Raw genomic sequence first — 11,814 nt, forward strand, 5'->3', positions numbered from 1 at the left:
AATGTCACTTAAATTGGAAAAACTCCCTTATATCCCCCCTTGGGTGGGAAAAAGGAGGTGTGACAATATGTTCGAATGAACTGAGCCCGAGGGGGCTCCCAATTGTTCGTCCTCGACCCTGATTTTTGACTGATAACAATTGTGCACATCTGACCATGTCACAGCTGGATATTCGATCAAGTTCTGATTTAGCTGTCGAGATGCAATCGAGCTTCTTTCATTCAAACCTTGCATAAAGGCCTAAACCGCCCAGTCATCGGAGACCGGTGGTAATTCCATTCTTTCCATCTAAAACCGAGACACGAACTCACTTAGCATCTCGTTATCCCTTTGTTTTATTTTGAAGACATCTGATTTTCTTGTGGTTACCTTTATAGGCCCGGCGTGTGCTTTCACGAAGACATCCGCCAACATAGCAAATGAATCAATAGAGTTAGGAGCTAAGTTGTGATACCAGATCATAGCTCCTTTTGACAGTGTTTCCCCAAACTTTTTCAATAATACTGACTCGATTTCATCGTCATTCAAGTCATTTCCTTTGATTCCACAAGTGTATGAAGTAATATCTTCGTTCCAGTCAGTTGTTCCATTATATTTCGGTATGTCGGGCATGCGAAACTTCTTGGGAATAGGCATTGGAGTCGCACTTGGGGGGAAAGGTTTTTGTATGAATTTTTTTGGCATCTAGACCTTTCAAAACAGGAGGTGCTCTCGGTATTTTGTCTACCCGGGAGTTATAAGTTTTCACCTTCTTATCATTGTCTTCTATCTTCTTTTCTCCTGACTCGATCCTTTTAGTCAGTTCCTCAAGAATTTTCATGATTGTGGGGTCAGTCCCCGAGCCATTTTCATCAGGCCTTTCTAGCGTTGGTTCAGCACGCTGGTTCGGCGGTGTTTGGAGTTATGTTCTGACTCTGAAGTTGAGCGATGGCGACTTGCTGAGCTTGCGGCATCTCGAATATCACTTGGAGGCTGACTCATCCTTCTTCCATTCCTCGTGTTTCCTGGCCTCCGGCTCGGGCTTTCCTGTGCGCATTCCTTACGGGATCTGTGCATGCGCCCGTGTTTAGAGCATTATGTGAACTGATATCAACGGGCCCCATATTTGGCACTCCCTCGGGGTTTATGGGTGGTACACCGACCCCTATGCTGCTGTTTTCTCCGAGTCCCTCACTATCATGGGCAGGTGCGTTTTGTGCGCTAGACATATCTTAGCATAAAAACAAAGAAACTATGACAAGAAAAAGTGTGAAGAATAACGTATGTTATCAGAAAACCAGTACTAAAATAACACTACTATCTTCAGCCCCACGGTGGGCGGCAAACTGTTTACCTCGAAAAATGTGAGTAACAATTAAAGATAATTTGTGATTTTAAAGATGTGTGATATATTCTAATACTAGTGAATATACAAGTAATATTGAATTTGAGTAAGAAGAATTAATGGACCAAACCAGTGTTGTTACAGCAGTAAGAACCTCGAGCTCGATTTTCCCAGGGACCTCGAGGTCAGCTAAGAACAATAAAGTATGAACAGTAAAGTAAAGACAATAAAGCTAAAGAACAAATATTGAGCACGGTAAACAAGAAAAGCAGAGTGGAATGTTCTATTGCAGTGAATGAGATATCCTTATAAATAATTGGGGTCCCCTTTATATAGGAGGGGAAAACCCTAATATGGTACATTTCTAATTATAATAAAAAAATTCTACTGGTACAGCTGTATAACAACCTAGTACGGACTTGTACTATTTCGTACAAGTCGTATCCTATAATTTATGTCCTGACCCACGTGCTCTTGGAAATTCCCGCTCTTTCTTAAGCGCCCTCGAGAAAGATCATGACCGGTCCTCGATTTAATTCTCGAGATGTGCTTATCCGGGCCTGGCTTGATTGTCACCTCGAGCTTCCAGAACTCGAATTCGGAGTACAATTCAGTCTTCGAAATCGAGCTCTCTGATTTCAACTGTATACAAATACCATTCTCTTTTCATTCCACTTCAAGTTTCAATGACAACATACCAATAGTGTTATAAGTCGTTTACTCTTTTAGTTTTAGATGATCAAAATGACAATAGTAGAGGAAATGGAAGGTAGGGTGGTTTGGGGTGTTTCATGAAACGCAAAGAAGATGAGGATTAGAGATGAAAGAGAGAGGAGGGAAGAGATGGAGGATCGGTTGCAATAAAAGAAGTAGAAATAACTAAGATTCACAAAATATAATCTGAACGATAAAAGAATAATAAAGAAAGAGAACACAACAAAAGAAGTAGAAATAACTAAGATTCATAAAATATAAGTTGGAAAAGAACAAAGAAGGAGAATAATACAAAAATATATACATGTATTTTTACGATGGTATTATGGAGACGAGACTACCCTCTCTTTGTTTGCTACTATACAACAAAAACAACAAATCCAATATAATTCCACAAGTAGGATAGTGTGCATGTGGACCTTGCTCCTACGGCCTACCTTGACGATAGAGAAGCTATTTTCGAAAGACCTCTAAGAAAAGATGAAAGAAAGCAGTAGCAACAAGCAGTAACACCATCAAGATATTAAGAAAACAAGTGTAATGAACAACATGTAGTAATAGAGATTTATCAATAATAGAATACAATGCTAACTAGTAATCCTACTGGTACATAGAAGACACACACAACTACCTATTAACCTTGTACCTTAATTCTCGACCTCTACACCTTCCTATCAAGGGTCATGTATTCAGTGAGCTGGAGCAACACCAAATCCTGCCTAATCACCTCTTCCCAGTACTTCTTTGGCCTACCTCTACTTCTTTTCTGACCCACTGCAACCAACCTCTGACACCTCCTCACTGGGGCATCTGTGTTTCTCCTCTTCACATGCCCAAACCATCTTAGAGTCGCTTCCCACATCTTGTCCTCCACTGAGGCTACTCCTACCTTGTTCCTAATTTCTTCATTTCTAATCTTATCAATCCTGGTATGCCCACGCCCATCTCAACTTCCTCATTTTTGTTACTTTCATCTTTTAGACATAGGAGTTCTTGACTGGCCAGCACTCTGCTCCATACAACATGGTTGGTCTAACAAACACTCTGTAAAACTTACTCTTAAGTTTATGTGGCACATTCTTATCCCATAGAACACTATATACGAGTTTCCATTTCACCCACACCCGTTCCAATACGATGTGTGATATCCTCATCAATCTTCCAATTTTCTTGAATAATAGACCCGAGGTACTTGAAACTATATTTCTTAGGGATGACTTGTGTATCAAGCCTCACGTCCACTCAATCGGTCTCATCACTGAACTTGCACTCCAAGTACTCTATCTTGATCCTACTCAGCTTGAAACCTTTAGACTCCAGAAAGTCTATCTCCAAACCTCTTATGTGTTAACACCGCCTCGCGTCTCGTCAATTAGTACAATATCATCCTCAAATAACATACACCATGACATTTTCTATTGAATGTGGTGTGTCAGTGTGTCCAACGCCAAGTCAAATAAAAATGGGTTAAGAGCTGGCCCCTGGTGCAATCCCATCACAACTGGAAAGTGGTCAGAATTCTCTCTCATTGTCCTCAGTCGTGTTTTACTCCATCATACATGTACTTAATCACCCTAGTGTAAGCCATAGGAACACCCCTAACCTCCAAACATCTCGATAGAATCTCCCTCGGGACTTTGTCGTATGATTTCTCTAGATCAATGAATATTATATAAGCCATCTTCCTTTCCCTATACTTCTCCACCAACCTCCTTACAAGGTGAATGGCGTCAGTAGTCGAACGTCCCTATATGAATCCGAACTTATTTTCAAAAATAGACATGCTCCTCCTCACCTTCGCTTCCACCACCCTGTCTCAAACTTTCAAAGTGTGGCTCAGCAGCTTGATATCCCTATAGTTGTTGCAATTTTAGATATCAGCCTTATTCTTGTACACCGAAATCATGATACTCCACCTCCCTTCCTCAGGCATTTTCTTCATCCTAAAGATGATGTTAAACAACCTAGTGAGCTATTCCAAGCCTACTATACCCACACTCTTCCAAAATTCTACCGAAATTTCATCAGGTCTGGTCGCCCTGCCCCTGCATATCTTATGCATAGCCCCCTCGACCTCCCAAATTTTAATAAGCTACAAAAATCAAAGTCACGACGACTCTAGGAGTGCTCCAAATCATCCAACACAATACTCCTATCCCCCATTTCATTTAGGAGCTTATGGAAGTATATTTGCCATCTACATCTAATATGCGTCTCTTCCATCAATACTCTATTATCCTCGTCTTTGATGCACTTCTCCTTATCCAGGTGACATGCCTTCCTTTTTCTCACCTTAACTAGCATATACAACCTCTTGTCTCCGTCTTTGTTACTAAATTTTTCGTACAAACGTCCAAATGCTACTATAATATTCTAATTTCAAGTTTCCTACAGATTATTAGTGCTACCGAATTATGAATAATTGATCAGGGTAGTCAAATTATCATTATGTTGGAGATGTTTTAAGATATAGGAGGCAAAGAAAACTATAAAATTTTCGTTATCCGCTCTCTGATTTACCTCTTCCTTTTCTTTTCATCTTAACATCTTTTCATTTTTGCATTCTCTTTCTCTCAAATAATCAACTTCATTCATCTCTTTTCTCACTTCTATTATTGGAAGAATGTGTGTGATTTCTTATACATAACAAAATACTTCCAAAATGCATCGAAAATAGAAGAATAGAATCACAAAAAGAAAAATGCTGAACATTTATTTCTTTTTAAATAATTGGTTTTGTCTTTAGAAGTCGAATGAAGCTAAGTTAAACTAAAATCAATCGAGAACAAAGCTAACCAAATGCAAAACTAAAGAACCATTGCCACAACTGGTGGTGGCAAAATGGATAAAGAAAAAACAGTTCTCCATCCATATTACCTATTGAAAAATAGTTTAGATAATGCACCTTTTAAAAATGGATCAAATATGGATAAGATCCATATTATCCACTTAAGAAATTGATTTAACCAATGAGTTTAACTTTTATATTTACAGAGACTTAAATTGGGGGTTCCTCAAGTTAGAAAAACTAGAAATTCTCCCAAAAGTGATCATATTCAAGTAGCCAGGATATCCATATTATCTACCAGTTAATGCACTTTTTATCCAAATTAAATATAGGTCGGGTTGGATAGCTGTTCCATTTTTATATCACCCGTTTTGGACCAAATCCGGTTCGGCACCCCTAGCCACAATCAGCTGCACAAATTAAGACAATAATGGTGCCCTCGTCATCTTCAAACTTGGGCCACCTCTCCATGTAGGTATTCAATAATTACGAGAACTGTTAGGGGTCGTTTGGTTGGAAAGAAGTTATCCCAGAACTAATTATCCGGGGATTAGTTGTTCCACCCTTCCATTGAGATAAAAAAAAAATACTACAATTCCGGGATTAATTATACTGCATTTTTCTACCAACGAAACATGGAATAAATTTTTCTTAAATGTAGTCACGGAATTAATTATTCCTTATCTTTCGTACCAAACGAGCCATTAGGAATTGTTACCAGAAGGGTTCTTTTAGAGGACAAGATTTACAAACGTTGTTAAGAAAACCGTAGGCCGTATTTACAAAACATTTTTTGAAAAAGGACAAGATTTAAAGTGGTCCCAGAAAAGGCTATTTCTACTCTACCGTTTTCATATTTATTTTTTAATCATTTGTCCTGGTGTTATTGATTCCAGTTTTAGTCCTTCTGATATTACACACAGCAAATTGAACTTTTAATTAAGCACTGCGAGTATTTTTGGTCCTTCCACTAACGGAACTTAAAAAAACAAACTGACAGTAAAATACAAAGAAGGACAATGATATTGGAGAGAATTTGAGAAGATACTACTTAAATGTGCTGTGTATAATATCACAGGGACTAAAACTGGAAATAAGCAATAACACAAGGCCAAAAGTACTATTCTCCCTATTTTCTTTTCTCTTCCCTCCCTACCCCCCCCCCCCCCCCGGCCACTAGTCCTTGTACATCTCAGTCTATGCTGAAATTACATAAATGAATTTCGAAGGTTAACGATGACTGAATGAGTGCTACTGATAAAAAAAGGTAGCCCGGTGCACTAAGCTCCCGCTATGCGCGAGATACGGGGAAGGGCCGGACCACAAAGGTCTATTGTACGCAGCTTACCCTGCATTTCTGCGAGAGACTGTGTTTCCACGGCTCGAACCCGTTGAGTGCTACTGATACATTACAATAATTTAATTTGTTGCAGTGGTAGAGTAATCACTCGCATCAAGTTTTTGTTTCACCAAAGAGATTTTGTAAGTGGTCTCGGGTTTGAGCCCGGGAACGGAAAACTTCCTGGCTTGGAGAGCTTCACCCTTAAATAGGCCATTTGCAACACAAATCTGTATTTATCGGGCCAGTGGGTTCCGAGAACCAGATGAACCCCTAATTAATATATATATATATAGATATATATTAGGGGTGATCACTGATCAGGACATATGGTTTCCAAAGAAAAGCTTCTTCTTTCTGGAAGCGCGCTAGATGATGACTTTGGAAAAAGTCATTGTTTCTCCACTGAGCTGAAAGGTGCAAGCAGTATACGATCTGGAAAGCACAAAAACCAGTTACATCATTCTTCGCAGTCACACAGATATAAGATAACAACAACAACAACAACACAAACCCAGTGTAATCCAACAAATGAGGTCTGGGAGAGTAGTGTGTATGTAAACCTTACCCCTACCTTGTGAAGATACAGACGTTGTTTCCAGTAGACCCTCCGCTCAGTAAGAGCATAGTCACAACATTATTAAAAAGAGATACAGTAATGGATCACACTGATATAAGATATGCTGTTGAAACTAAGTTTCTGGGTTTAACTCTGATTTTGACCATCGGTTGTTCAGAAATGAATTAAATAAAAGCTGACTTCTCTCATTCGGAGCAATTCCGGATAGTAGTTCAAACTTTTCTGTTCTAATTTAAGACAACGCATGCCAACACTTGACCTCGACCATGCTTCTATAAAAGAGAGATTGGTTGCAACAAGAACTATTGACAAACTGATACAACCAAGAATGACTATAACCAATTAGAGTTAAAAAAGACAATAGAATAATAATGCAGGAACATAGGACTGAAAGCTAACAGTGTGCAGGTATTGACAAACTACTTCCTTACTAGTTGTACCATACAAGAAGAAGAGAAGCATTTTTACTTTCTTTAGCGAAAAGAACCATTAAGTCCTGCTCCCTTTTTGTACTAGATATACTATTAAACCCTCTCTATTTGTTGGGACTGAGGCGTATAAGTTGTTGTTGTTGTAAATAGTAAGAAATATTATTTCGGTAGCACCTAGTTGGTAATGTGATACTAAAATTATCAATTGTATAGAGTCTTTCTAAGAGTACACATTTTAGGGACAAAAAGTAGGACATTTCGCTAAAAAGATACAAGGTAAATAAGATCACATATAGTTCAATAGCATTTGAATAGGCAAAGAGCGTGGATGTCAAGTATACTAGAGGAAATGGGTGAGCATTTTACAAAAGTAACATCAAATTCCAAGTCAGTTTCCTTGTTTCCAGTCACATACCCCCCCCCCCCCCCCCCTTTATTTCCGTGTTGGCGTGTTCATTGGGAGAGGTCCAGCACCCTTTAAAGAATCACAGCAAAGTGAAAACGTAAATGCATGAAGGATCACTTACAGTATTAAGAACAAATTATCGAGGAGCTTGGTTTTGATGACAGAGATAATTAAGAAGACGGTCTCTAGCCGTACTTATTGCAGCAAAACATACACAAAGATGTTGCTCAAGACCCAGAAGCTCGTCAAGGAAAGTGCTATGTCTCCTCTGAAGTTGCTTCAGTGCCTCCTGGATGTGATACCGATCTCTTCCACTCTCTAGCCCAAAGCGAATAGTACCATTGTAGGACTCCACCGCGTCATGTAACCGGCCCACCAGACTCTTTATAGTATTTAAATGATTGTGGAGGAAAAAAATCCCTCTTGTTGCTTCATCCAGCTGCATGAGATCTAGTTCTTTCTTTTCCATACTTAAAGGGAGGCAAGCGGGGCAGATTGGGATGGCAACAAGAGCAGCAAAACCATGAGTAACTATAATAACAGCTGATATGACCACTCCAACAGTAGCTGCAACTAAACATACGGCTGAGCCTCTGATGGCACGTCGGAGAAGTTGGACCTTTGAACGTGACTTGTGTAGACGAAGTTCAAGCTGCTTCTTTAGCTGGAAGGAGCTATCAAACATATCATTGAAGTTATAGGAGTCACGGCCAGGAAAGTGATTAGCGAGGCTGTCGAACTGGAGGAAGATGTCAAATGCCAAATCATATTGAGCTTGCGAAAGGGAATGTCCAACAGACTCCAAGTCCAGGGCAAGGACATCAAGAAGTTTATGAATTGGGGCATACAAGAGTCGAGCTTTGTTCACACTTTGAGAGATAAGGATACAGAGACAAGCAGTTTGCTCAGTACTGTCAAGGTAGTTAGTAATAAGTTGGTTTAGGGCGTCTGGTCTTATATGCAAAAGTGTCTTTTGGACAGACTCATGGTCGGGTTTAAGGACATCCTCTAGTTGCAGCAGTTCCTCCTGGAATTCAATTTGTGCTACCTTGACGTTCAGGTCCGGAGGGACCACATGATGCACCTTGGACCAGATCTCTTTGTTGCAAGAAGCTTCAACAACAAGTGCATATGCTTGTGAGAGGTCGACAGTAGGTGAAGCTCGGGAACTTGATGTTTTATCATCAGCTAAATCGCCTGCAGTTCATTTACATAGATTTGAAGGAATCAGAATATGCCTGGTGCATGGAAAATTGCTAAACTTTCATTCGAACCACTCTATTTCATCTTTGTGCCTATTGAACCATCAAACACTAGAATATGATTCAAAAAGAGTAAATTAATGTCAGCAGAAAAAAGGCAAGGAAATTATACGCCATATAGAAAAATTTTAGGGGATGCACCGGTCTATCACCAACTTTGTCAGAGAACAAATGCGCGAGTATTCAGGGATGAAAGAAGAAGTTTCCTCAGTTTCCCTCTACTACCAAATCCCTCTCTTGAAGGAAATAATTATCTGATAGGATTCTACCCTTTTTCTTTCTTTCCTTTTTTTTTGGTTCTTTGGTAAGATCAAAATTTCATTAACACCCCACCAAGATGGTGTCAGGAAATACGTACGGAAAAGATTCTACCAATATCTAATGCTTTTCCAAGAGGACAAGTATATGGAGCAGCTGCATTTCTTGTCGTTCTAGCCACTTCGCTCAATCCCACATGTGTTTACTCAAGTCTAAACCACAGAGATTCCTCATCTTAAGTAAATATCTTGAACTTCCTATTAATGACATGAAGCTTACAAGCAGTAGTGGAATTAGGAATTTATACAAGGGGATTCAAAAAATATTAAAATGTCACCCGGCATAAGCACTATTTACCTAAAGCAGCTTTTGTACCCCCCACCCCCCACCCCACCCCACCCCCTTACCACAACACTAGAATTTTCCCTTGTATTGTATCAGGGGGATTCAACAGCTTATATATAACCAAAAAAAAATTATTTTTCCCTATTTGTGCATTATAATTTTTCATGGGATTTAATTGAATCCCCTTACCTCCTACTAGCTCCGCCGCTGCAAGTACCTAATTACAACCCGCCTCGCACCTACCATGTGCCACACAAACAGTTATACATAATGAATCTTTGCTCATTTTCAAATCTTTAATGCTTCAACTAACATAGCTTCAAGTTTAGGATAACAACGGAAACCGGCGAGACATAATTGCTTCTTTTGTACTTCACTACAACTTAAATTCAAAAAAAATTACCTTCCAAAGCTGGAGGGGAGAGCTTAGTTTTTGCTGTTAATGATAACCGCCGCAGACAATGCAGCATTTGTTTCCACTGTGTGTGTGGTGCTGGTACACAACACAAATAGAGATCATTTATTCGATGATACAGAGGAAAAATCAATCAAATGATCCAAAGCGCAAAGCAGAATCTGCAAAAGTAAGGTACAATAGTGAAATTAATTGGTCACTTCAGTTTGCATTGCTCACATTAAAGAAGCAACTACAACATTAAACCTTATAATGCTTTGCAATAGTTTCCAAGAATTACAATTTACAACATACTACTACTCACTTCCCCCAACTCCAAAAATGAGATCGGTATTAATGGAAGAAAATTGAATTTTTCAAACAAAGAAGATAAAATTTAAGAACTTAAATCAGATAAAAGCACACGAAAAGAAATTAAAGGGGAAGCAATTTTTTTTAAAAAAGAAAAGGAAAAAAAACGACACAGAGCTCTAACTTGCTTACCCTGAATCAAACACACACCCAAATGAAATTCTTAACAAGACAGCAAATGGCAGATGGGTCGTCGAAGATGTAAGGTGATCTGCTAAGAATCTAGAGAAAAGCCTGTGTTGTTGACTTGTTTTAAAACCTTAAAAACAGACCAACAAGTTTTACTAAACAAAATAGCCTTTTTTTTCTTCAACAAAAGAAGTTCCTTAAAAACTTGGTCAATCAAGTCATTCCCTTTTTTTTTTTTTTTTTTTTTATTGTTCTCTTTAAATTTCTTCTTTCTTTTCTTTTTCTTCAATTTCTTTTGTAGCAAAAAGGCCGGCTCTAATGTGATTAGTAGTAAGGTTGGTGCCTTAGGCCTCTAAATTTTGGAGCCCAATATTTAACAAATAATAGGTTTATAGGTATTTAAAAAAGAAATTCTTACCTCGTATAGCAAATGTTAACACCTTATTTATTTTAAATAAATATCATTTAAAAAGAATTATATTCTATAGATACCCTTTAATGTTTATAGCAAAATATCTAATGTTGGTTAACTCCTACCCCTAAGTCATTAAATACGTTATTCAGTTACACTATTTTCTTTCTCTCTCTACTTTGATACATGCCATTCTCTTCCTCATTCCCTGAAAACACGATGCTCAATCTCAAAATTCCTCTCACCCACATCACCTACGTTCTCTCCGATCCCAATTTCTCTAATTCCATCGGACGTTGCTTTCTCTTAAATTGTTTAATGTATACCCGATTTGAGCAAACTTCAAACACTACTTACACTTCCTTCTTCTTCTCTTTTTCTTATTTTCTTTCTTCTCCCTTCTTCTTTGTTGCTGTTTGAAAGCTATAGGTATGTTAATATTGGAGAAAGAAGAAACTAAGTGTTTGGATTCTGATAATGTGAATTGTGGGATTTGTTTTGAGGAATATACTGTTTTTCCGATCGGCGCGCACAACACAAGGGTTTTTGCTGGACGGCGGATTCGCCGAAAATTAGGGTTTGTTCTTGAACAAAGATGACGGAGTTTGGGGCTGAGATACTTGATTTTCGGTTAATATATTTCAATGTGTTTTCAACGTATCACGCTGTATTTTCATGTATTCATTGTCTTTTTTTTCATTGTAATTCAATGTATCTCGTTGTATTCCATGTATTTCATTGTATTCACTGTCTTTTTTTTCATTGTATTTCAATGTATCCCGCTCTATTCTATGTATTTCATTGTATTCACTATCTCGCTATATGCCATAAATGTATTCATATGTTTGTTTAATTAATATAATTTATGTATTCAAATTTATTATATAATTTCTCTGAAGATTGCTATGTTTTTGGAGTATTTTTTGGTTGAGAATCTTTTTTATAACTAAAAATACAATTTTTGTGTGTTATAATTGAGTTTGTTGAGTTTATATTAGGAGTCTATTATGTTAATTGATTCACTTTCCGTTTAAAAACAGTGTAATCCCCTGTTTCACGC

The 11,814-nt window shown here is 38.2% G+C and overlaps 1 protein-coding gene across 2 annotated transcripts; it reads right to left on the minus strand.

Annotated features, from left to right (window-relative positions):
* Positions 1 to 6,024: 6,024 nt before the first annotated feature.
* Positions 6,025 to 10,500, minus strand: LOC109236422 (UPF0496 protein At3g19330-like). Of its 2 annotated transcripts, none has more exons than XM_019402605.1 (4): positions 10,346 to 10,500; positions 9,851 to 9,940; positions 7,704 to 8,779; positions 6,025 to 6,600 (listed from the first exon to the last, which is right to left on the minus strand). In XM_019402605.1, the coding sequence occupies exons 2-3, from the start codon at positions 9,915 to 9,917 to the stop codon at positions 7,719 to 7,721; spliced, it is 1,128 nt and encodes a 375-aa protein (XP_019258150.1). In that variant the 5' UTR covers positions 9,918 to 9,940; positions 10,346 to 10,500; the 3' UTR covers positions 6,025 to 6,600; positions 7,704 to 7,718. The 2 variants fall into 2 exon arrangements, with proteins under 2 accessions (XP_019258150.1, XP_019258149.1); XM_019402604.1 differs by having other exon boundaries at positions 9,851 to 10,023.
* Between the last annotated feature and the right edge of the window lie 1,314 nt (positions 10,501 to 11,814).

Source organism: Nicotiana attenuata, unplaced genomic scaffold (assembly GCF_001879085.1).
Source record: "Nicotiana attenuata strain UT unplaced genomic scaffold, NIATTr2, whole genome shotgun sequence".
NCBI lineage: Eukaryota > Viridiplantae > Streptophyta > Magnoliopsida > Solanales > Solanaceae > Nicotiana > Nicotiana attenuata.

Bases quoted from the DNA above. Each gene is read 5' to 3' on its own strand.
- LOC109236422 (XM_019402605.1), bottom strand. From the start codon at position 9,917: ATGCTGCATTGTCTGCGGCGGTTATCATTAACAGCAAAAACTAAGCTC. The intron at 8,780-9,850 runs GTAATTTTTTTT...AATGAACTGCAG, and splicing joins CTCCCCTCCAGCTTTGGAAG to GCGATTTAGCTGATGATAAA.